The sequence below is a fragment of the Ctenocephalides felis genome, unplaced genomic scaffold (assembly GCF_003426905.1).
Source record: "Ctenocephalides felis isolate EL2017-DRISC unplaced genomic scaffold, ASM342690v1 CF-g0.4_SCAFFOLD_01492, whole genome shotgun sequence".
Taxonomy (NCBI): domain Eukaryota; kingdom Metazoa; phylum Arthropoda; class Insecta; order Siphonaptera; family Pulicidae; genus Ctenocephalides; species Ctenocephalides felis.
In genome coordinates this window covers 9,672,235-9,697,801 of record NW_020537646.1, presented here as the reverse complement: position 1 = coordinate 9,697,801, position 25,567 = coordinate 9,672,235, and the positions used below count along the sequence as shown (strand labels likewise).

Genomic DNA, 25,567 nt, shown 5'->3' with positions numbered 1-25,567 from the left:
TCTAACATCCGTTACCTCAATGCTATTTGATCATATTTGCACATCACAATATCACACGATACCTCGGACACGACCATCGGGAGATGAAAGATCAAATCGGTAAAGGTTTGAATTTTATTATATTCATGGTCTCTCTGAGGTTTATGCCAGGAACAGACCTAAGCACACAGTTTGGATCACGATATTTTATCATTTGTAATACATAAATATTCGTGTAATGTTTGTTCATTATAAGGAGATTGAAAATTAGCATGAATGTTATTGAAAATCATTCTTGAGATCTACCTAAATGATGCTGTACCTCTGCAATTTATCGCATATATTATAGAAAGTATTTTATTACATTCTTCGTTCTTTGGATGGTGGAAACAATATTTGACTTACGGATTCTAAAGTATTATTTTAATGTCTATTATTTTAATTATTCATCAGTATTCTTTTTCATTCAGTATTCAACTAAAAGTTTATATTTGTTTTTGTATAATTAATACTAATTAGTTGAAAATAGTGTTTGAATTTTCTATTATAAGCAACACGATCTTTCGATAGTTTTTCAATAATTAAATTTGCATGAATGTAATTTATTTTTTATGATTTGCTAAGTACTAATTGAAAGTATTAAAGTTTTAATAACCCAGGCTTAATGAAAATATTATTCATATTCAAATTGCATTTTTTTCGGAAGTAATTCATTAAGTTCTGGCAAAACAATAAAATTTGATTGATGCAAATGAATTATTGGAACTGTAATCGTGCGCTAATTTAATTTTCCCAATGGTGACTTCAATTTAGATGATGCAAAAAAAATTAGAAAGTACGGGATGCGGAAATGTTTCCTTTTTAATAGATAATGACTAAATTAAATGCATGGTCTAAAGAGAAATCAATTGCAATTAAAAGACGTACATCTTAGATAAATGATTTTATAATCTTTGTTTGGAATTTTGAATGTCATGATCTTACTAGGTTCAGTCTTCTCATCCATCTTTAAAGAGAAAGCTCAAGCCTATAGTTTAGGTTGGATTATTGATGTGCGCATGATGTGAAAACAATCGGGAAGGAGTTTAGGGTCAATAATACCAAATAGATACATAATACATAACAAAACTATACTAAGATTTCTATTATTAACCCATTTCAGTTTTTTTGAAATTTAAAATTTTGCGGCAATTTATACAGCACTTAGTAAAATATAGAATTTGTAGTATTGGTCTGAATTGTATTGCCTTTATTAATGCTCACTACGAACAATTCGAAAAAGGTTTACATCAACATTACCATGAAATATATATATATATATATATATATATATATATATATATATATTAATCTAATAATAGTAAGTCTTATAAAAATATCTTTACATCTGCATAATTATATTATTAATAATTGAATAATAACAGATAATTACAATGATTTATTTGTAATTAAATGAATTCGTTTGTGTAATAAATTTACATATAAGTCGTCGAATAGATTATTCAAAAATGACATATATATTTTTGTATATATATATACAAAATATTTATGCCAAAATATATTTATATATATATATATATATTGTATATATATATATATATATTGTATATATATATATATACATATATAGTTGTATCTGATTATAAATTTTTTATTAACTTTCACTTAATTATGAAGATAATGATCCTGTTTATTTTATATCCATAATATTATTCTGATTTTTTTTTAAACACATGAAGTACATTGAAAACATCTGAAATAATACATATTTTAAACAAATATGTATTATATCAAATATTTATTTTTTGATATGGTCTTTTTGAGTGTTTTAATAGTCAAATTTACATAGGAATATGCGGATAAGATATATCTCTTTATGAACTATGAATCATCCGATAAAAATGTACGAATCTTTTGTAGATAATATTCAAGAATGTTGAATCAGTTTGTTGCAAAATTAAAATGGATGAAAATGTATTTATTTCATGATATTGTAGATTCATTACAACTGGTCTCTTATTTTGTGAGAGAAACTTGGCAAAAACCTTTCTACAAAAATTTGTTGCAAAAAATAAAATCTGCTACATATTGAAATAATAAGTTATTATTTAAATAGAAAGTTTATCGAGAGTTATCACATATATTCACCCATTCACCTTTTGTTTATATTTCGAATTGCCAACTGATGTACAGACGAACATTGTTCTAATATTTACTTTTATTATTGTTTTAAGAATTTAAATATTTGAAATTATCATTTATTGATGTAAATATAGAGATCTTTTGACTGACATATATCTTACTGTATCGATTGTTATACATATTTTCTCAAACGTGGATAATAAAAAATTATCATTATGATTTGAGGCGATGTAATAAATATAATTATCCATCGGATTTATTTTACTTCATTCATTAATTATTATGAATTCACATTTGCATTTAATGCGATGCTTTGAAAACAGATTGTTATTGAAAATATCATCAGTTATTATATATCAAAGATTAGTAACAATAACAAGCATAATGTGACATAAGCTTGTAAGATTAAATTCAGTTGCGATATGTTGTAATAATTAATCAATGATTTATAACATCAAGGACTTTTTGCTTTAATAAATGAGGTAATATTTTAAAATTTGGCTTGCGGAAATTGCAAAGAACAGTGTCTAGATTTAGGCATGAGTAGAAGTTTATATATATATATATATATATATTTGTATGTTATTATATTATTTATTATATATATATATATATATATATATATACATACAATTACCTAAAAATTTCACAATTCGTCGTGCTACGTTTCAATTCGTGTACAAATATTCATATCGATACGTGTTTTTAAGGTCGTTCACATTGCGCCAAAACATTTGATACTGGATTATAATCCATAACTTGTTTTTCTCTCCTCATTGAAATGATTATAGATTATTTTACTCCGAGGATTTTACTTTATATGGGCGTTAATTTTGATTACTATGCAACTATTGAATTATAGAAAATTATCATAATTGCAATAGGTAGGCAATCAAACGCTTTCGATAGTGAATATTCAAATATGTAGAAGTATTGAATATCTGTATGTTTGTAACATATTTCAGACCATCATTAATTTGAACATGAATATTTTAATCGTTCATGTACTTTAGTACTTTCTATCCCAATGATCAATGAAGCAATTTAATTGATCAGCTACATATTTCGTGTAGAATGACTAATATACCTTTATATTTTTGCATACAATCAATCAATAAGCAAAATGCTCTCATGAGATCATGAAGATGATCACACATTTTTTCTGGACTAGAAAAAAACTTATACAAAATTGGTCATGGTCACTCCTCAAGTGCAAGTGGGCAAGTTATTTTTGTCTATTTAAAATAAGTTGTATTACAATATACATCATGATAGTTGTTTGAATCAAACCTTAAGTAAAGACTTGTTCTTAACATATCTTTTAGTTGGATATGTTTATTATATAAACAAAATCCAAAATTACATTACAACTGTATCCAACAAAGTTTACTAAACATTACCATAATGAATGTTATTAAATATAATTATTTTTTTCCATCAATCGAAATTTCGGCTTCGGCTTTTTATTTGATCTTAATGACTCTGTTATTGAATACTCAGCCGTGGTTAATTTTTTTTATTATTAACTCTCAATTCACCTTCATTACCTACAATGATTAGATCATCGCGCAGTGCGCAGAAAAAACTCGTATATTATTGATACAACACTTTCCACGTGTGTTCACAGGTAAACCGGTGATTATACCACAAGAGCACGAAGCGCTCATGAAGGAAAAATTCAAAGAGAATCAATTCAACCTGCTGGCCAGTGATATGATCTCTCTGAACAGATCTTTGACAGATGTTCGATTAGAAGGGTTTGTATTTTTTTTTAATTATATTTGATACAATAGAAGATAATGGTAGAATAGTAAATTGAAAACGCAATAGTAAACCGAACACATAATAATTTAGAGAAAATGTAATATTATCTACACCAAATATATAAAGTAAACCGAATACATAATAGTAGTAATCAGTACCATTCCCAACTAATATCTTTCGAACAGTTTTTGATTTTTTAAAATCAATTCGGTAGTTTGAGCTTAAATGTGGACGAAAAGTTTAACACTTTTTTTCAAATTGTTTGGCAGATCGTCTCACATAACTGACAAACGATAGTCCTCATTGAGGTACATCAAATGGCTTTTAAATTTCTGAAATCGGTTCAGGCGTTTCTGAGAAAACGTCGATCAAAGGCCTAATTTTGACAAATGCCAAAAGAACGATACTAATTTTTGCAAACTTTGAAGAATTTTTAAAGCTAAACGAGTTGTCGTAGGACCGTAATAGTCTAGTATGATCTAGAAGACTATGGTATCTACCGCCAAAAAAATAATCATAAAAATCGTCGAAATTTTTTTTTAAAAAACTTTATTACAAGAAAACGACCCGGCCGATCTCTACCAAAAACTAATCAGCACGATTCCCAACCAATGTCTTTCGAACGGTTTTTGAATTTTCAAAATCGATTAAGAATTGCGGGCTAAAACGTGGACGAACAATTTTTCACTTTTCTGCGATTTACAAAGAAACGGCTCGGCCACATAGTACAAAATAGTAGAGTTCCTTTCAAACAACTATTGTACATCAGCGTCATGATAGTTTTGCGAAAAATTCTACCAAAGACAGTCATATTGTAACATGACATCAGATGATAGCCTGAAACACAGACTCTACACGCATAAAATATATTTTTTTTGTTGTAATATTTTTTTTATTTTATATGTATATTATATTTCAAAAACATTTCTATATAATGCAATAACTATTTAAATCTATAGAAAAAACTATAATAATTTCACAAAACTCACTTTCTTAAGTCAATCAGTTTATGCAGCCTTTCTTATTGCTGCCTAATTTATGTGCGGCCTCTGATGGTAAAAAGGTTTTCCACCACTGGTATATAGGGTTAGGTTGCTTAAGTCGTACCACCTAAGGGAATAATTCTGTAATATTTAGTGCAATTAAAATACAACAAATTCTTTGATATACACTTCATATTTATTTAGTTGGCTTTTTATTAAGAAGTATTTTGATGTTTTTATAAATGTACTTGCGGTATGATTAAGGCGATTAGTCGTTAATCCAGTTCTTAACATGCAATGTCTAAATGTAATAAACTATATAGAATTAACACAATGAGATCGGGCTTTTGTCATTAGTTACAAAGCCGAACGTAAAGAATGACAAATAAAATAAAATAATTCTCTAAAGAAAATAGTAATAGTAAAAATTGATTTCATGAACAACAAGGCATTAAACTTACGAATAAAAACTTGTATTGATTTAGTTGATTAAACCAATAACAATAAAATTATATTATTATTGCAATTTCAAATTCTTACAGTTGCAAATCAATAACATATCCCAAGAGATTGCCAACCACCAGCATTGTCATAGTCTTCCATAACGAGGCATGGACGACACTATTGCGCACGATTTGGAGCGCGATCAATCGATCGCCCAGAGCACTTCTTAGGGAAATAATTCTAGTAGATGACGCCAGTGAAAAGGGTAAAGTCTCTATTTAAATTTTGAATCGTAAATTTGTGAGCAAAAAAAAATCATCAATCTGCTCTAAAATATATCCTCACTTCCAAAATCTCCCATTCAAGAATCAGATAATCTTTTCAAGTTATTCTTTTTTCAATGAATGTTCAATTTTGAGCAGATACATCAGATCATAATCTTTGAAAAGTTACTAAAATTATCTTATTACTTTACAGCTCATTTAGGTAAAAGATTAGAAGATTACGTTAAGACGTTCCCAGTGGAAACTAGAGTTTTCCGTACCAAAACACGATCAGGTCTGATCAGGGCGCGACTGCTTGGAGCAAAGCATGTTCGAGGCGATATCATCACGTTCTTAGATGCCCATTGTGAATGCACAGGTACTAATTATAAGAATTTATGGCTATTCTCTCAGAACAATTATTAATATTGTTTTGTTATTTCAGAGGGGTGGTTGGAACCACTTTTAGCACGAATAGCTGCAGATCGGAAAACAGTTGTTTGTCCAATTATAGATGTAATATCAGATGATACATTTGAATATATCACGGCTTCAGATATGACTTGGGGTGGATTCAATTGGAAGTTAAATTTCAGATGGTAAAACAATTTTTTGTAACTAAGTGTGTGATTTTATGAATAAATTTTAGATGGATTACATGTATTCATCATTAAAGCATACATGGAAGATTATATCTTTTTAATAAAAAAATTAATCTAATTATAGGTACAGAGTGCCACAGCGAGAAATGCTCAGGCGTAATAACGAACGAACATCACCTTTGCGAACTCCAACTATGGCTGGTGGCCTATTTTCCATCGATAAGGACTACTTTTACGAGCTGGGATCATATGATGAAGGAATGGATATTTGGGGCGGAGAAAACTTAGAAATGAGTTTTCGGGTTAGTATTTTATTGAGCAATCTTTTGTCGCTAATCAACGATGAGGTGAATCATCTTATTCAAACATTCTCTTCACATGGATGAAATAATGTTTTGGTTGTTCACATATTACTTATTTTTACAGGAGGATTAGTACCAAATGAATTGTTTTGTTTATTTATTCTTAAGAGAAATATCCAAAAGTCATATCTATCTAAAATTATCTTGACACTTATTGGTGTGAATATTTCAACATGTTCAATTTTAAACGAAAAAATTTCTGAGAAGTTTCGTTGATACCACTATCAACTTTCTAAATTTAATAGTTTTAAGCTTATTTACATCTGGTGGTATCGAAGGGTGATTTCATTAATAATCTAAGTTGTTCCTCATGCAATATTTCGCTAAGTGTAGGTTTGGCAGTGTGGCGGCATATTGGAGATAATTCCTTGTTCCCACGTCGGTCATGTCTTCCGAGATAAATCTCCGTATACGTTCCCAGGAGGTGTTTCTAAGATAGTTCTGCACAACGCTGCTAGGGTTGCCGAAGTCTGGATGGATGAATGGAGAGATTTCTATTACGCCATGAGTCCAGGTTTGCCGACATCGATATTCATGTTGTTGGTTTTATCTAATTTGGGACTGTGAACTAACTATTAATCATGTATTAATCTTATTGTTTAAAGAGGTACTGCAAACTTTATGCCTTAACATATACCACGTGACTATTACTATATCATATTAGCTTTTAAATTCTGCCCTCAGTATGAAATTCTATTAATTCTAACTTTGGTGATCTTGATCATTTAATCACCAATGAATATTTTTGCTATAAAGTTTATTTTCGATTTACCAGTAATTTTATAAAATAGAAAAATTTTAATCTAAAGTGTAATTCATCAGTAATTTTCATTGATTTAAAAAGTAATTTTTTTATATTGTTATGATCATGTGTTGCAGAATGGCTCATGATATAATAAAATCTCTCCAATTCATTCATTTAAATTAGCATGGTTACCCTTATGCTTAAATTGTCATTTAATATTTAGTTTTCAGATATTGAACTAACAGAAATTATTGCATTTGCTAACAAATAATTTTCTTTTCAGACAGAAATTATATCTCATTATTATGCCAGAAAAAATAACAAAAAGTATGACATCAAGTATATTAGTGATATTTGGAGGTTTTTAATGTGGCTTTGTAGTGTAAATTACTTGAAAGATTCAACAATCAAATTTTAAGCAATGTTTTAAATTATATATTTAATCATTTCTTTTATGTTTTACCTTCATTTCATAGTTTACTATGTAGGTCTGACTTGAAACAAAGTTGTACGGATTGTCTCTATTCGGCTTATGATAATTTAGACTTAATACAATATCATAGTGGAATGGCTTTGTTGAAAGTTAGACCTAACCATATATCATTTGCTCTATATATGTGTCATTTGCTATTTATGATTAACATGATATTAACATATGAATTGATGATCATTATGGTTCACAATGCTGAATATGTATGCTAACCATAGAAGTTCATTAACAGTACAATTTAATCTATTCAAATTAACATTCTCTAACATGGATCTAATGGATAATTGGGTATGTGCGCGTGTCATCTACTGCCATATTAGATATGGATGTGCGGTGGTAATTTGGAAATTTCGCCTTGTTCTCGTGTCGGCCATGTGTTCAGGAAATCGACACCATACACGTTCCCAGGCGGAACGTCTCGCATTGTCAATCATAACAATGCGAGGCTCGCTGAAGTCTGGCTCGATGAATGGAAGGAATTCTACTACAATATCAATCCAGGTTCAAAATAATATTTTTAAAGATTAGACTGGGTTTTCTTCTGTTTCGATTTAGGCTTTACTGCACTCTCAACTGCATTAAAATTACATAATGAAAAAATAAGCGTTTACTCATACTAGAAATGTTTTCATTGCAAATGAATTTGATGTTCCTAAGTATTCTCTATACCAGCCACTAAATCATTTTGCAATCATTTAATTATGGAAGCAATATTAAAACTTTATTAGTTGTGATTATAGTAACTTTGAAGTAATTTTAGGATTTTTTAAAATAATTTCTAAATTTTAAATATAATTAATCATTACACAGTAATAATTTTGCATAATAATTATTAGGTTACTAAATATATTAATTAAAGTTTAAAATCTTCACTATGTGTAAACTTACCTGTATTTGAAGTTCTTATTATTTCTGAATCTTGTTTTACAGTTTAAAGCAAATTCTAACAGATAAAATCTTGTTTAAACGTTTAAACACTTGCACTTTTTTTGTATTATTATCTATATATTGCAAATACTACTAGCAAGTACAAAAAAAAAAGTTGCACATATTTTTGGGTGTTGATTACTACGGTATCCTTAATTCTGAACACATCAGTAGAAAATGTGTGATTCAAAAACATGATATCACAAGCAGTAGTGGCAGAGTAGTTAGAGCATGTTTAATAATTTAACATATATATACACTAAATTATTAATTGATTTCAAATATTATCAATAAATTGTCATAATATCTTAATTTTCTTCAAAGCACATTTGAAAAGTTAATATAAGCACCAGAAAATGAAGTGAAGAATTGTGTCTATTGACTTCTTTGTTTTGACTTCAATATTCTTCAAATTTGTTTTGTATGAAAATAATGCTCATGTGAATAATTTATATTTTTTATTATAAAAGTACTTAAAGAAATTTTTATTATAGGTGCACGAGGTGTTGACGTTGGCGATGTTTCAGAACGTAAAGCTTTAAGAGAACGTCTTCAGTGTAAAAGCTTTAGATGGTATCTTGAGAATATATATCCAGAAAGCCAAATGCCTCTTGATTATCATTATCTTGGTGATGTAAGTAATGAATCTTAATAATAATTTATAAATATAACTTAAAATTCATTTATTATGTTTATTTTAGATACGGAATGTAGAAACTAAAAACTGCTTAGATACAATGAGCAGAAAATCTGGTGAAAACTTAGGTATTTCATATTGCCATGGCTTAGGGGGAAATCAAGTTTTCGCATATACAAAGCGACAGCAGATCATGTCTGATGATAATTGCTTAGATGCGGCTCATCCTAATGGACCAGTTAAGTTAGTGAGATGTCATGGCATGGGTGGAAATCAAGCTTGGGAATATGATGAAGAGGTAATTCTTTAGTTACATCACAAAATTTTGAAAAAAATTAGGTTTACTAATAATTATTTTAAAATCGAAAACATTGAAACCCCTACATAGCAAAATTTAAGTTATACATTTTTATTTTCTAGGCTAAGACAATAAAGCACACAAATACTGGAAACTGCCTTCAGAGACCGTCGCCTCAGGATTCTTCACAGCCGTTACTCAGACCTTGTGATAATTCCAAAGGTCAAAAATGGGTGATGATGACAAAATTTAAGTGGCAAGCAAATCGGTAGAATGACTTCAGTTTGATAGTTATTTGTGATTTTAGCTAAAAGCAATGGACTTAATAGTTGACAAATGAATTCGAGTAGTGATACCATTGAACAAAATCAATATCAGTCTCAGAAAATGTACACAAGAAGAGACGAGTTTAATCTGATCATTATTTCTAAGAATTTTCATATCATAATTCGCTGAATGTTCAAGTTATGAACCAAGTTCAAGCTATATTTTTATTGATATCAGCGAATATTTAATGCAAGACTTTTAAAAGACATTCCATTATAAGACAGTTTATATATTTAATTTAAAATTACATTTTTGCTGATAAATATTTATCAGCTAGTACATTATTTACAATATATCAGAGTCCTATGTTCATATCATAAATTAGGAGTTTTTTATTCTTGCATTTTTATATAGCTAGTTAATTATAATGTTTAACATTTTAAAATTTAACTGATAAATTTTTTTTAGTGAGTTATTTGTAATTATTTGTTTGATTGCAAAATATTTGCATCACTATAAAAAACATATCACATTGTTTCATGATAATTGAATTGAATTGAATGACAATGCAAGACGATAACCTTGCTGCAATAATAAGACTATTGTATAAAGATATATATATATATAAAATAAAACTTTGTTTAAAAAATTAAAATTATGTAAATGTTACCATAATTTATTTTCCTTATGTGCCAGGAGGTGGTGGAGGAGGATGCCTTGGCACTGGATATGGAACAAAATGACCATGCATTGTTGGATTTTGTATTATGTTACTCCCATACCACATATTTTGTGGCATCATATGATTATTGGAAGGACCTTGTAAATAATTATTAAAAACTGGTTGGTAGGGAACCGAGGACGGTTGACCTATATTTGGAAATGGCGGATATATTATATTAGGCACTATATTTGGCCTTGTATTAAAAGCTTGATTATTAAACTGCTGGCGATTAGATTGAGCATGAGAAGGATGCATTGGAAAACTGTGATTCCTTTGATATGATCCTTTACTTTTATTTTTATTTTTATTTGTTGGAGTCTTTCTCTGCTGATCTTTATCTTGAGTATGATTTGAACTATTTGCACTTTCTTCATGTGTTCTCTTTTTAGCATTTCGTGCTGCACGCTCCTGCTCATCATCAGAGTAATCTAAATGTTTTTCTGGAGGTTCTATATCATCTATCCAACTGGCATCTGATCCTTTATGTTTTATCAAATCTGGTAAGAAAATAAATGATGTGTGTTCTGTCTTAGGTGCATAATAAACAGTAGCTCCTATGCAAACATCTTTTTGTTCAATATGTTCTTTAGAATTAAAACGAACGCAATATAGAGGCGCTGATACTGGTCCTATAATGTCAAAAACTTTACCAAGAGCTCTTTTGCCTTCATCTAAAAATAAGACACTATCAATGTCAACTGCAGAAATACCAGGCAAAGATTGTACGACAACCAGTTGTTCAACTATAGATTGAATTGTGCCTAAAACTGCTGATTCTTCTTGTTTTACTGAAATAAATAAATCTTCTATTGGCGGAAGATCACTGACAGATAATTCTCCTTTTGCTTTAGGTATTTCTAAAGATTCATGTTTTTCAACTATTTGGCAATAAATTTCTGGATCATCTGAGTCATCACTGGAGGAAGAATCACTTTCAGATACAGCTCGTTCCCTATAAGCCAGTGGTTTTTCATCTGATTCAATTTTTACGCTTATAACAGATTCTTCAGATTCTGATTCAGTCGATATTTCAGATATTGGTTGTGGATTCTGCACATTTGGTGCAATGTTGATATCATTTCTTGTCAAAACTTCATTAGTTGAATCATCTTCATCTGATTCATCAGATGAATTATCATAATCAACTAATTTGAGAAAACTCATGATATTTTTGGTAAGTACTTTTCCAGTAAAAAATCACCAGTCTCAATTGTTTTATACAGATCACTATCTCAAAATGTAACTTCAATTTGTCAAATAATAATATAAACAAATATATTTTGTCATATGTATAGTTCTGATAATTGCTTCTACACAAATATTCACTCACCACTTATAAAATCAAAATTACAAAAACTTACTATTCGTAATATTATTAACTATTTATAAATATAATTTGCACGTAATACTTCATAAATAAATTTTTAAAATGTATATTATCTGTTCTGTTTATAAATTTTTTTGTTAGGTTAGCTATGAATGTTTTAACCCGTTTAACCTATCAAAACCATGCTTTGATACTTGACATTTACAGTTTTCGCGCTAATGTTGGTCGCTTGCTTAGCATTATTTTGTCGTGTTGTCTACATTGTACTGAACTCTTTTACGATTTTATTTTCTGGCATCTCTCTTCTTTCCGGTTTGTTTTGTGATCGAAAACATCTATCAAAATGGTATGCAGTAATCTTTAAATAAATATTTAATCTTAAAATAGTATTTTGTTATTTTATTGTGAAAAGTTTTGTGAGATAATGATTATTATGAAAATAGCTTTATTGAAAGATTGTGCTGTGCTATATAATTTTTTTGATTGCAGGCCAAACGTACCAAGAAGGTTGGAATTACTGGTAAATATGGAACTCGTTATGGAGCTTCCTTACGTAAAATGGTCAAAAAGATGGAAATAACCCAGCACGCCAAATACACTTGCACATTTTGTGGAAAGGTACCAAATTCAATATTTCTTTGAACCTAACCTTAAAATTTGACATTGTAATCAGTGCCTCCTAATTACTCCCATTTTCATTTACTTGTTTATAAGAACTAAACCTTGCACAGGTTTTTTGAATCCTCAGTTTAATTTTGCATATATCAGCATAACTTGTATTTTAAGTTCTTTTAATAAATCTCAAAATTGATTTTTTTTACTATGAATTGTCATTATGTATCCCTATTTCCTTAGTGGAGCCTTAATGATTACTTGTATATTAGTCACATTTAATCAAATTTCTTACATTTTGCAAACTGCATTGGTAATTCTTGTCCTTAGTCTTTAACTCTGGTCTTTTGGAATCTTTTATTTTCAGTGTACAATATGTAAATAACTTTCACGTATAATTTTAATTTCAGGATGCCATGAAACGTAGTTGTGTTGGAATTTGGTCTTGCAAAAGATGTAAAAGAACAGTAGCTGGTGGTGCCTGGGTATATACCACAACTGCTGCTGCCTCTGTCCGATCTGCTGTTAGGAGGTTGAGAGAAACAAAGGAACAGTAATTTATATTGATCTTAATAAATAATTAATAAAAATTAAAAGGTATTTCATTTTTTTCAATCATTTAAGTTTTCCTGTGGTAATTTCAGTACAATTGCATTCAATATTTTAATTTTACGCAGAAAATTAAAATATGTGCTTAATTGTAATATTAACCATATACTTTTATGATATTAGCTACAATACCCAAAAGCAGCTAAATACATAACACTGTGTGTGCTAGTGGTATTTAACTTTCTTTCAGTAGTTAAATCATTTTTGTACTTTCTTTAGCTTTTGGTACTTATTTCATAAGCACTGATTGTGCCTAAAGTATTTGCACATACAAGCTCATACATTCAATACAGTGCCAAGCATAGTAATAAAATGTTTTAGTTCAGCCATTATTAAAATTACTTTATAATGTATATAAAGTAATCTTTAAATTAAGATGAAGTGCAGTTTCTGAACATTTGTACTGTCTTATGGAAATTCATTCAAAAACAGTGTAGATTTATATTCTGATAGTTTGTATTTGTTTCTCCCATAAAACAATATTCTACATATATTTGTACACACAAAACATAGGGTGTTAGGTATTTAGCAACTTTTGGATATTACAGATAAAATCATGTACACATACATATGCTTTTGGTGCTTACTTTCTGGACACACGTGAGATACTCAATTTTCTGTTAAATACATAGATAAGGTTATAAATTGGGAATAATCTTTTCGCACATGCTATTGACTCGTGTGAAGTGAAAATGGAAAGTTTTTTGTAGATCCATTTATAGGTATATATATAGTTATAGTTACAGTCGAACTAACAAATAAGCCATCAGATGTTTTCTTTGCATTTGTGAGAATAGGTTAAAGATTTATTATTTATTTATAGAGAATGGGTTATTTATTATGTATTTGTAAAAGCATCGGTGTATTAGGTCGTTTGGCAATAAATTGGTGTTTTTCATTGTAAAATTTTAAGTATTTCAAGTAGTTTCCGTAATAACCGTCATCTTCAATTTTAAAAAAAATGCGCCTGGTATACTGGTATCAATTATAATTGCTGTGCTTAGAGTTCACTATAATAAAGACCTTGGAATAAGGACTTCCAACATGTAGAGGCGCGAGGCGGTTCCAAAATTCGAATTCAACTGAAACAGACGAATTTCAAAAAAAAAAAATTATGTATATTTATATATTATTTTGTAGCCTGTTTAATAAATTATATCGGTTGAGTATTTATGAAATAGGATTTTAAGAAAAATGAGCTTATTTTTAAGTGGGCAAATGTGCAAAAAGGTGTTGGACCCACATATTGAATTTCGAAATTTCGGTGTTATTGATTTGTTAACATATGAACTATAGTTTATAATGATGCAAACATTTTTGTTGAAATTTAGCCATTTATATTTGAATGTATTTTGTAATCTCTTATTTACTCTATATTATATACTTTCTTCTTAAATTATTCTTATTAATTTATTAATTTAATATTACAGTATCCTAAAACTACAGAAATATATCATAAATATAACTTTCAGTTATATACACTTTGTGAGATTAAACCTTTATCTCTGATTATTAACGTTTTATAAATTCATTTCCTAAACATATTTTATGAAACTTACAATTAGAAATTTATTATTTCAATGCAGCAATGTTATCAACAATCAAGAGCACAAACATTCTTGCCGCTTGATTTTGTAAAATAATATTTACATTATCTTGTGTTATTGAATGCTTAGAATTCTAGGAGTCTATTCTGCAATGCATATATTCTTTGTGTATGAGTGTCATTTTTCAAAAGCATACCATTGTTTTAATAACAGTTTGTTTTCATAACACCAAGTATATTATCAGAGAGTTATTCGTGGAAAAAAACTTGGGTAACTTTCCACCGGATAAATGGCGAAAATTCTAGGCAGCATTTGGAAATATAATTTATTAGACAATTAAGGTTTAAAAGAGGTGTAAAATGCATTTTACCTTAAGACAAGTTGAATAACCCTTTGACTTAATCAATATGAAATGAGATTTATCTTTCAGATAAAATTTTAAACTTATTACGAAGTTATAGTTTTTGCTATTACTATAAACTATAATCATTGCGATTTCATGTGATATCATTAAAACCGATTTATAATACATGTGATTGTATTAATCATAGTCGATACACAGGCGCTTGTATGTCGTGAAAGCGCAGTCCCTTATTTAAAATTTTAACGATTTTTTTTATAATTTAATTACTTTTTGTATGACTATAATATTTTAAAATGTCTGACCATGGACTCTTTCGTTATATTAAAGTTCATTTGCCTAAAACTAATCAGCACGATTCCCAAATGATAACTTTCGAACGGTTTTTAAATTTTCAAAACTGGTTCATTTTTTTTGCAAAATTTGGATGAAGCATTTTGCATTTCTGCAAATTCTGATTCCTTCGCAAAGTTCACAATATTAAAATTTGTAGAAGCAAAAAGTGCTAAAATCGGTAACTCTGTTTTTAAGAGAACGGAGCGTCCGATTTTAATAATTCATAAAACATTTTACTTGTATTGACGAAATGAACAACTGGTAAAATTTTTGGGAAAACAGGTCCAGCGATTATGGACTCTCAATAAAAATAAGTTAAAGAAAATGTCATTTGGCGGTCAAAAATGTTTATTGGACATATGTACATCAAATTATCGGATATTTTATAGAAATTTTAATAATGCGTACACATTTTGTGTAATTTTTTTGGGTTCCGTACCAAGATTTTTAATTACGGTACGGGAAGTTCCAGCAATTTGCCTTAAGGCACGATGCCATGCACCACTTTAGTTTGATAAAAACTCGATGTTTTATTCTTTAATTTAATAAAAAAAATTATTTGTCGATAGTTCAGAAATCAGATTTGTTTCTTTTAGTCTTCTTTTAGTAATAGAATATATCATTATCCAAACAGCAATAATTGATTTTATCATACAAAAAGTTCAGTATCTGACGGTAATTGACATTCCTTACTAAACATTATATAATCTATAACGTCATTGATAACAAAATTCGGTTTTTGGATAATATTGAAGTCTAGTATGGTGATTCACATATGAGGTGATTTTGTCCACCAATAGCGATGGCAATGGAGTTTCGTACGATGGTTCAATAGAACAAATACCACATTCAAAATTCTTAATTTAGAATCCAACTATTAATGGGAATAGTCAGGTGGTAAGATATTGTTTATTGAAACCAAATATTTGGTTTGTAATAATACTATCGAAAAAGTAGCCCTGATATACGAAATATTCAAATTAGAATTACATCTAATCAACTCCGCAAATATTATCTAAAGCGTAAGTTTTACATATATAAATAATTATGTTAAAAATGTAATAAATTTAATGATTTGCTTAACTTGATACTCCAATATACAATTTTCAGAAAGTTGTACAAAATAATTTTTCCAAATTTGACTATTTCATTATTTTTACAATTCTATTTTTTAACTCCATCTTATCTTCATCTAAACGCCAACTTATTTAATTTATTTATAATTATAATTATTTTACACATATTCACTAAGAATTATTATTAATTTAGTTATGAAATTATGAAACTCGAAATATTTTTACAATTTAAACTGTATTTTTAATTAATTTTATAATTGTTATGAGTTATAAAAATTTATAAAATATTAGCTTTTCAATATTAATATTTCAAAGGTTCAAAGTTTTTGAAGTGGAAAATATCGCATTTCTCGAAACGTAGAAATTATAAAATAAATATTGTTTTTGAAGGTGATTTTTAATTGAAAAAAAAAAATTATAAATAATATTAAAAAATATATAGATAAACAATAATATTAAGATAGTATATTTCATAGCCCTACACGTGGGTTGTTGCAGAATTTTATTTCCTTTTCCTGAATATTCACTAATCTTTGAAAATTTAGAGAATTCTTATAAAATCGAATACAAAAAATTCATTTCGAAGGGTTTTTTTAATTACTATAAAATGTATCACAATTATGGTAAAATGTGTTCTGATAAAATTTGCCTGTGGAATCTACACGTTATCAGGAAATACCTGAGAATATGCTTTATCAGTGTGACTGCCAATTATTTATGTAAAGTTAAATATTTATTCGTGAAATTGATTATCATTAAATTTAAATATTCATGAAACCGGCATTTGTATTAAGAAATTAGCATTTTTAATATGTATTTATTGATATGAAAAAGACAGATCTATTACTCCGTGCTATTCTACTTGGTATTACTCTAGATTATTCTGTATGGCTTGACCAAGATTATTAGATTCATGAATTCATTTTGAGAACTACAATGTAGATAATTGTTAGGATACTCGCATGTAATTGACATTTAGTAAATATTAATAAAAAACCGTATTAATGGGATTAAAAACGTTAAAATTTGTTACCCGATTTTTATACATTCCTTAAGTATACCTTTGATGAAAATCGAAAAATAAGTTATCAATTTATTCTTATTTAAAATAATTAATTAATTGCTAAATGACTAAGTAGTTAATCATTTAGGCATTGCATTTTGTTATACTTTATAGATTTATAGTTAGACTTTTTTTCTTTTTCATCACAAACAAATAACCGACATATCGTGTATTTTATTAACTTCCCGTAGGGTAAGTTATAGTAATCGCAAAAAAAATCAAAAATAAATTTTTTTATATATCTTTACGTTTCAGAGGTTTCTGAACATACTTCACAAAAAATGGATGTATGTGTGTATGTGTGTGCGGATACAAATTTTTGTCGACGATTTCGGGAACACGGTTCAACCGATATCAATAATTCAAAAAACATTCGATTGCTGTTGATAAGGAGACGAGCTGATTAGTTTTTAGCATAAGCAGGTCTAGCCGTTTTGAAAATACGGTGTAAAAAGTACCTCAAACGGTAACTCAGTTTTTAAGAGAACGGAGCGTCCAATTTTAGTAATTCAAAAAACATTTTACTTGTATTGAAAAGATGAAAAACTGATTAAATTTTTGGAAAGGCAGGTCCAGTGGTTATGGACTCTCAATAAAAATAAGATAAAAAAATGCCATTTGGCGGTCAAAAATGTTTATTGGGCATGTACATCAAATTATCAAATATTTTACAGAGATTTTAATAATGTGTACACATTTTGTGTCAATTTTTTGGGTTTTGTACCTAGATTTTTAATTACGGTACGGAAAGTTCTAGCAATTTGTCTTAATGCACGATGCCATGCACTCCACTAGTTTACTTTAATTTTGCCTGACTTTATAGTAGTTAATTTGTTGATTGTTTATTGAAATTTTATAGTGATATTACTTCCTATTTAATTTTTTCTGGTTTTATCAATTAAAACATGTTTTTATATTTCATAATATGGGTATAGCCTTTCGTCATTTTATCATTCAATCATTGATTTCCGATTCATCAGGAAGTAACCATTCAAATCAGATTAGTCAGAAAAAACTATTGATATAAGGCAAATGGTATAGGCAAACTTAATATCGCATAGAAATATAATCATATGAATCTTTCTATATTATAGTGAAAAATAAATATCAATTACCATGCTGGAATGAACGTCTAAAAATCATTAGTGCGCGATGAGGGTTTGTTCGATAGCGTCATGAATATTTAACTCAGCCGGTTGGTTCTGCGACCAACTTCAAGGTAACGGATAAACGAACGCATCCAAAAATCATTCTAGATTCGTGCGAGATCGCGAGCGTTCGTTTATTCAGTTGTTAACTGCATATGAGATAGGGTGTGTTGCAGTTGTACCGGCGAATTGCATCAACTGAACATTTCGCTTTAATTTCCAAGTATCGATTTATTGATTTTTTGCTTCAATATTTGTTTATATGCATTAAAAAATGTCGGCTTCGAATACGATTTTTGTTGAAAGTAATAACGTGACGTACACAGATGATTACATCGATGCTAAATATGAATATCAAACATCGATTGTTAAGAAAAGTGTGAATAAATTTACCGTAAGTATATTTTTGATTATATGTTATTTGCTTTGTTATTGCATAATTAAATATGAAAATAAATAGTAGATAGTTAGCAAATCATCTCATATACTATTACTTTTCCTAATTGGTAAATATTTTGCAATGAATGTGTTTAATTGACACTGCCGCAAAACTAACGAAACACACAAGAGTAAACAATTTTTTTATTCACAACTTAAATATAAATGAAAATACAGAAAATAAATACATATAATGCATGTTTTATCTGAAAATTATTTAATTACATATTTTTTATGAAATTAAAATATTTTTTATATGATAACATTTAAATGCTTTAATCATTTGCAGTTATTGTATGAAAATTTTAAAAATCTTGTCACCTATTATATTATTACACTGAAATGAGAAAGCTGTCGGAATTATTTATGAATACAATTTTTGGATGAGAACCTGCAACTCATATTTGCAGGTATTCTGTATCATCAGTATATAATTATATATATTTTATATATCTATTATCACTCATGTTTCATAAACTTTGTTGTGTATATATACATTCTCTACTCCACAGGCAAATTGTTATAGATGTTTAATGCTAATTCTCAAATTTGCAAAGTTCTGAAAAAGTAGAAAACAATTTGTAATTTCTTATATACAGTATATAGTTTGCGATACCTAATATCCCAAAATAATTAATGTATGAACAATCAAAATTTAAAACCAGCAAAACACATAGTACATCTCAATTATCACAGTTTGCCTTTGGAATGACTGTATTTACTAAATAGTTTTACATTGATTAATGTAATTGAAGGTATGTCCCAAAAGCTGTACCCTTAATTTCCGCACAGACAGACATGTCCCACGACTTGGATTAATGCTTGTAGGTTGGGGTGGTAACAATGGAAGCACGATCACAGCAGCTCTCGAAGCAAACAGGTTTATTTTACAGATACTTTTGTTTTATGAATGTTACTATACAAACACACATGCACACACACACCTATATATATATATATATATATATATATATATATATGTATATATATGCATATATATATATAAATATATTTGTTGTTAAATATGCATAAAGTTATTTAATATCAGACGTCAATTACAATGGCGCACAAAAACTGGAGTTCAAACAGCCAATTGGTATGGTTCTTTGACACAAGCATCTACCGTTTTGCTGGGACAAGATGAACATGGTCAAGATGTGCATGTACCCATGAAAGATCTTTTGCCGATGATTAATCCTAATGATATAGGTAAATATTGAGATATACATGTGTTTGATCGAATAGTATAATGTAGCTTTGTTAATTGCCATTTATACCTAAATTACCTAAGTTAATTAAAGCATTATTAATATATAGTAATGTAATGTAAATGAGTCTATGACTTTGCTCGAATTGGCAAGTTGCAAAATATATGTATATGCTCTAAATTAAGAATACATTATGCATTATAAAATTGTTTTTTGACCATAGTCTTGGATGGTTGGGATATCAATGATGCTGATATTGGCATGGCCATGGTACGTGCACAAGTGCTTGATGTTGCAATTCAGGATCAAGTAATCAAACAACTTTCATGTATGACGCCCCGTCCTTCAATCTATGATCCATCATTTATAGCAGAAAATCAAGTAAATACACCTGAACCAATAATATGTCTGAGCTCTTTACTAGAATTTACATTAATATTTCATTTTAGGCTGATCGAGCAAATAATGTCATTAAAGGAACGAAATATGAACAGTATGAGCAAATACGAGCTGATATAAGGTAAATGAAAATTAATTTGACATCATAAGAAAGTTATATTACAAGTTATAATTTATGCTTTAGGGATTTCAAGAGATCATCTGGTGTTGATCAAGTGATTGTGTTGTGGACAGCAAATACAGAACGATTTTGTGATGTTCAAGCTGGTTTGAATTCAACTAGTTCTGAGTTATGGGCTTCTCTAAAAGCTGATAAGTCCGAAATATCACCCTCTACCATATTTGCAATGGCTAGCATAATGGAGAAGGTAATAATTGTTGATTTATGTATTTTGAAATGTAATTTTACTGTTCAATATAAATATTTTTTTATGTTATTATAATAAAAGCTAATTTTCCTTATTTATTAGTGTACTTACATAAATGGATCTCCACAAAACACATTTGTACCGGGAGTTCTGGAATTAGCAGAACTAGAAAATGTTTTTATTGCTGGAGATGATTTTAAATCTGGACAAACAAAATTAAAATCAGGTATGTATATGCTGATCTACTATTCAAATATGCTTAATTTACTCTTTAATTTTAATGGTGTTTTTAATATTTTTTTAGTGTTGGTCGATTTCTTGGTTAGTGCCGGCATAAAACCTGTTTCAATTGTGAGTTACAATCATCTTGGCAATAATGATGGAAAAAATCTCTCAGAACCAAAACAATTTCGATCCAAAGAAGTATGAAAATAATTTTATTTGTAAATAATGAAGGTTGAGGATAATAGAAGTAATAATTTGTTTAATAATTTTAGATTTCGAAAAGTAATGTTGTCGATGATATGGTCAATTCTAATTCAATTCTTTATGGTCCCAAGGAGCACCCGGATCATACCGTAGTCATCAAATATGTGCCGTATGTTGGTAAGTATAAATAAATATATGAACGTTGTGAACATTTGTCACATATTGAACTTTCCTAAGGAAAATATTATATTTATGCGAACAAATTCAGTTTGTTAAATTTTGTTTTTCAAGTCATTCTGAATCTCATGTTTTAGTAGGATCGAATGACAACAAATTGGAAAGCGTATGTGGTTGTGTGTGTGTGTATGTGAGTCTGAATTTATCAAAATTTAGAATGTTGCAATTTTATTTTATTTGTTTAGGTGACAGTAAAAGGGCAATGGATGAATATACATCACAGTTAATGCTTGGAGGCCACAATACAATTATTGTTCATAACACCTGTGAAGATTCTCTTTTAGCAGCTCCTATTATTTTAGATCTGGTTTTATTGGCAGAGTTATGCCAACGTATAAAGGTATTAAATATAAATGACTAACTAAAACATAGAAAATTATACAACTCCAAATTACAGTTGGAATTTGATGCATCTCATAATAAATTTGCTCCGACATAGGTTCGTAAAGAGGGCTCTGAAGAATTTATTGGTTTTCGATCAGTACTATCTTTGCTGAGCTATTTGTGTAAAGCCCCTCTCGTTCCTGAGGGAGCTCCTGTTGTCAATGCTTTGTTTAGGCAAAGAGCAGCCATTGAAAATGTAATGAGAGCTTGTTTGGGATTAGGCCCTTGCCATCACATGCAACTTGAGCATAGACTAGATCTGAATTTATTAACAGCTAATGGACATATGAATGGTGGGGAGCCTCCAATTAAGAAACAGAGACCACAGAATAACTCTATTAAAATGTAAGGTAAATTTATCAGAAGTTAAAGATAATACAAATCAGTATTTTCGCTATTATATTAGAAATAACACTATATGTACTTAATGTTTTAGTGTTGTACCCCACAGAAAAGCTTTAGGTGGTAATTAACTTCCTAACATTATGAAGTACCATGTTATTTTCTCAAATTTTTATTGATGTATAAATTTGAAATATACTTTGTGTTAATAATAATTTTTATTATTCACATACAGTAATAAATAGCAAATAGATTACAAATACAATATTCCCTTCCTATTTTATTATTACTTTAACTTTAGGACAAGGAGCATTTGGATTAGTGCCTTTATAAAATTCTTTTAACAAACTCATTGCTCTATCAGAAAATATGCCACCGACTACAGTAGTTTTTAGATCAGGATATAAATCTGATACCTTAACAACAGTATTACCCCCAAATCTGTCATTAGCACATCCAAAAATTATTTTTTTCACTTTCAAATTATACAAAATATCAGCACACATTATACATGGTTCTACAGTAACAACGACTTCAATTTCTTTAAAAATTGCAAAATGATCTAAATTATTATTTCTACAATATTCCATTACTTGATCTATACAGTTCAGTTCAGCATGTCTCGTTGCATTTTTAGTCAAATTCACAGTATTTCTCGACTGTGATATGATTTTATTTTGAAATATAAATATGCATCCAACAGGAACTTCTTGTGCCATTAAAGCTTCTTCAGCTTGAGATATAGCACTCAACATATATTTTTCATATTCCATATTTTTTATAAATGTATATTATTGGATATTTCATTCATTAACTTGTGGTAATAGATACTGCATTAAATTCAGATCTTGTAATTGTTTTATAGCAACTGGATTCCAGTTTGTATTTCCTACAGTTCTTGGGCTGGGATGTGGTAGAAACTCCACCTATATTTTATTAACATCGTGGAAAAGAGTTTGATTAATTTAAAGTCAATTAATCTTACATCTTCAAATCAGTTAGAATATTTTTCATGCTCACAATAAACTTGGTTTTGAAAATTATGGGATAAAATTATAGAGATCTATTTTATTATTTAAATGAGATTACTATTATTTAAATGAGAGAAGAAATTAAAATGATGAAGTCATGGGCGTTATAACATAATATTTCTAGAGCTTGTTTGGTTCTTAGATGATTCACAAATTAAGCAAAATTTATAAGTCTCATACCTTACAGTTAATTCCAGTTGATTTTAGTGCCTTCAGTGTTTGTGTTTGTGCAATTCTGCCAATACAAACTATTGTGTCAACACCAATGCATTGAATAACTTTTAACAGAGATTGTTCACATAGTTTCATCAGATTTTGTTTGATATCACCCTGAAAAAGAAATACTTTAAATACTGTTTGTTTTTATCCATTATATGTGTATTACATATTATTCACTAGTTAATTAGAGATTACTTTTGTTAGAGAAATTTTACCTAAGACAAGTGTTTAGTTTTATAATATTTCAATAGATAGAAAATAATTGATAATATTACTATAATTTATATTATTTAATACACCTTAAGTTCGGATGGAGTAATATTTCTTCCTTGATTATTCAAAAACAATAGTGGGCATAAATTATGTACAAAAGAATGTTTAAAAAAGTTTTCAGGAATTTTACAAATTTCCCGTACAACTCCCCAAAAACGTTTTCCACTAATTTCAGTTCTCTGGCAATCAAAACCAAGAACAGGTCTAGCAGGAATTTCATTTATGGGCTTATTTACTTTGCCAGTAATTTGTAGCCAGTCTCTCACTTCTGTTATGGATCCAAAAGGAACCTGTCATAAATTTAAAGGTGGGATTTAAATTAGTTATTTAGTGCCTATGAGACAACATATGCATTCTAAAGAGTGTGGGTGAACAAATACATGCAGGATTGAGGGTAGTGAAAGAGAAGCAAATGGACAAGGCTATACATTACTGACAAACAGTGAAACAACAAATTTATGTTGAAAGAGCAGAGTGTAGGAGAATAAAGCAAACATTCACGTAAATAAAATGCAGATTTTTTAAGAATGACCCATGAATGCTATATAGTTACCCCGGTTTGTCCCATTCCGAAAGGTCCAGGATTCAATCCTAAAAATAAAATCTTTTTGTGCCCATTTAAATAGCGGTGTACGAATGTTTTAAATACATCAAATGCATATTCAATAGGATTATAAACAGCATCGACCGGCGATGTAAAGGATACTAGATTGATTTCACGAATTAGCTCAATTTGTAGTTGTATATATTTTTCTGCGACGGTGACAAAGAAATATTTTGAACTTAAATCAATGTTGTTTGAAGTTTCATCCTGTGATTGTTGTTCATTGAATTTTTTCAAATCAATATTATTCAACGAAGTACAAAGCTTTTTACGCAAAGACATTTTTAAAAACACTTAAATTAAAATTATTAAATTAAATTAAAATCATATAATACCTTTGACTAAATCTACAGTTCTTCAATCTGAATATTTAAAATTAAAGAAAAATTCTCTTAAAATGAAATGTCAAACGAATCAAAATATTTTCAAAGTTGTGGGGGCAGCGATCACTGACCCGAAACCTGTCATCCGTTTCCTTGTCGTTATCATAAAATTAAAGTTCCATTTGATCAATCGTCAATGTAAATTAAATTTGAGATTTTTACTCATTAAAATAGCCTCTGTATTTTTATATAAAATTAATTTTTATTATTGTTTTTTATCATGACGTAATTATTTTTAAATACAAAAATATCTATGCCAATCCATATTATTACATAGTCAAAGATCCACTATTTTCTCTCTATGGATCAACTATTTTCTCTCAAGAGTATCAAGTCGCAGTCTTTTTGACAGTAGCTCATTGTACGGTTGTGCATGTATTGGTGTGTAAAAACACTGTGAAGTTGGCTGTGTAAAATTCAAGTCTGCCGACCATAATTGTGCTTCGCATGGGAATATCAAATTTGTCATATCGTTCTTAATGGCCTTCTCGATCGGTACGAATTTTATTTTTTTCTGTGAGTCGTGTTGTCGATAGAAGTTAGGCC

General features: G+C 28.8%; 6 protein-coding genes across 8 annotated transcripts in view; 3 read left to right on the top strand and 3 right to left on the bottom strand.

Annotated features, from left to right (window-relative positions):
- LOC113369763 (polypeptide N-acetylgalactosaminyltransferase 5-like) overlaps positions 1-9,999 on the top strand; it is a 36,442-nt gene extending 26,443 nt beyond the window's left edge. Inside the window, exons 4-12 of one of the 2 annotated variants that reach the window (XM_026610333.1) lie at positions 3,749-3,878; positions 5,411-5,577; positions 5,790-5,954; positions 6,021-6,174; positions 6,302-6,479; positions 8,095-8,275; positions 9,196-9,335; positions 9,403-9,636; positions 9,759-9,999. In XM_026610333.1, coding sequence (XP_026466118.1) covers positions 3,749-3,878; positions 5,411-5,577; positions 5,790-5,954; positions 6,021-6,174; positions 6,302-6,479; positions 8,095-8,275; positions 9,196-9,335; positions 9,403-9,636; positions 9,759-9,908 — 1,499 coding nt within the window. In that variant the 3' untranslated portion in view covers positions 9,909-9,999. Of the gene's footprint in view, positions 1-3,748; positions 3,879-5,410; positions 5,578-5,789; positions 5,955-6,020; positions 6,175-6,301; positions 6,480-6,872; positions 7,054-8,094; positions 8,276-9,195; positions 9,336-9,402; positions 9,637-9,758 lie in introns of both variants that reach the window. The other variant, XM_026610332.1, reaches the window with a different exon arrangement.
- Positions 10,000-10,578: 579 nt separating this feature from the next.
- LOC113370479 (H/ACA ribonucleoprotein complex non-core subunit NAF1-like) lies at positions 10,579-11,932 on the bottom strand. Its single transcript, XM_026611151.1, has one exon. It carries the CDS (start codon positions 11,789-11,791, stop codon positions 10,589-10,591), a length of 1,203 nt encoding a protein of 400 aa, XP_026466936.1. The 5' UTR covers positions 11,792-11,932; the 3' UTR covers positions 10,579-10,588.
- Positions 11,933-12,160: 228 nt separating this feature from the next.
- Positions 12,161-13,162, top strand: LOC113370078 (60S ribosomal protein L37a). Its single transcript, XM_026610738.1, has 3 exons — positions 12,161-12,300; positions 12,444-12,572; positions 12,977-13,162. The coding sequence occupies exons 1-3, from the start codon at positions 12,298-12,300 to the stop codon at positions 13,121-13,123; spliced, it is 279 nt and encodes a 92-aa protein (XP_026466523.1). The 5' UTR covers positions 12,161-12,297; the 3' UTR covers positions 13,124-13,162.
- A 5,699-nt stretch (positions 13,163-18,861) lies between these two features.
- On the top strand, positions 18,862-22,628 carry LOC113370015 (inositol-3-phosphate synthase). Of its 2 annotated transcripts, XM_026610656.1 has the most exons (12): positions 18,862-19,100; positions 19,900-20,024; positions 20,193-20,353; positions 20,576-20,733; positions 20,802-20,872; positions 20,936-21,119; positions 21,222-21,345; positions 21,424-21,542; positions 21,617-21,725; positions 21,971-22,125; positions 22,225-22,519; positions 22,606-22,625. In XM_026610656.1, the coding sequence occupies exons 1-11, from the start codon at positions 18,981-18,983 to the stop codon at positions 22,516-22,518; spliced, it is 1,620 nt and encodes a 539-aa protein (XP_026466441.1). In that variant the 5' UTR covers positions 18,862-18,980; the 3' UTR covers position 22,519; positions 22,606-22,625. The 2 variants fall into 2 exon arrangements, with proteins under 2 accessions (XP_026466441.1, XP_026466440.1); XM_026610655.1 differs by having other exon boundaries at positions 22,225-22,628.
- A 158-nt stretch (positions 22,629-22,786) lies between these two features.
- On the bottom strand, positions 22,787-23,292 carry LOC113369950 (tRNA-specific adenosine deaminase 2). Its single transcript, XM_026610576.1, has one exon. The coding sequence runs from the start codon at positions 23,282-23,284 to the stop codon at positions 22,787-22,789; it is 498 nt and encodes a 165-aa protein (XP_026466361.1). The 5' UTR covers positions 23,285-23,292.
- Positions 23,291-24,920, bottom strand: LOC113369952 (single-strand selective monofunctional uracil DNA glycosylase). Its single transcript, XM_026610579.1, has 4 exons — positions 24,588-24,920; positions 24,061-24,324; positions 23,723-23,872; positions 23,291-23,437 (listed from the first exon to the last, which is right to left on the bottom strand). The coding sequence occupies exons 1-4, from the start codon at positions 24,918-24,920 to the stop codon at positions 23,315-23,317; spliced, it is 870 nt and encodes a 289-aa protein (XP_026466364.1). The 3' UTR covers positions 23,291-23,314.
- Positions 24,921-25,567: the final 647 nt, after the last annotated feature.

Coding starts and splice junctions, on each gene's coding strand:
- LOC113370479 (XM_026611151.1), bottom strand. CDS start 11,791: ATGAGTTTTCTCAAATTAGTTGATTATGATAATTCATCTGATGAATCA.
- LOC113370078 (XM_026610738.1), top strand. Junction 12,573..12,976: donor CTTGCACATTTTGTGGAAAG/GTACCAAATTCA, acceptor TTTTAATTTCAG/GATGCCATGAAACGTAGTTG.
- LOC113370015 (XM_026610655.1), top strand. CDS start 18,981: ATGTCGGCTTCGAATACGATTTTTGTTGAAAGTAATAACGTGACGTAC. Junction 19,101..19,899: donor AAAGTGTGAATAAATTTACC/GTAAGTATATTT, acceptor ATGTAATTGAAG/GTATGTCCCAAAAGCTGTAC. Junction 20,734..20,801: donor CATTTATAGCAGAAAATCAA/GTAAATACACCT, acceptor ATTTCATTTTAG/GCTGATCGAGCAAATAATGT.
- LOC113369950 (XM_026610576.1), bottom strand. CDS start 23,284: ATGGAATATGAAAAATATATGTTGAGTGCTATATCTCAAGCTGAAGAA.
- LOC113369952 (XM_026610579.1), bottom strand. CDS start 24,920: ATGTCTTTGCGTAAAAAGCTTTGTACTTCGTTGAATAATATTGATTTG. Junction 23,873..24,060: donor TTACTCCATCCGAACTTAAG/GTGTATTAAATA, acceptor TTTCTTTTTCAG/GGTGATATCAAACAAAATCT. Junction 23,438..23,722: donor CAACTGGAATTAACTGTAAG/GTATGAGACTTA, acceptor AATAAAATATAG/GTGGAGTTTCTACCACATCC.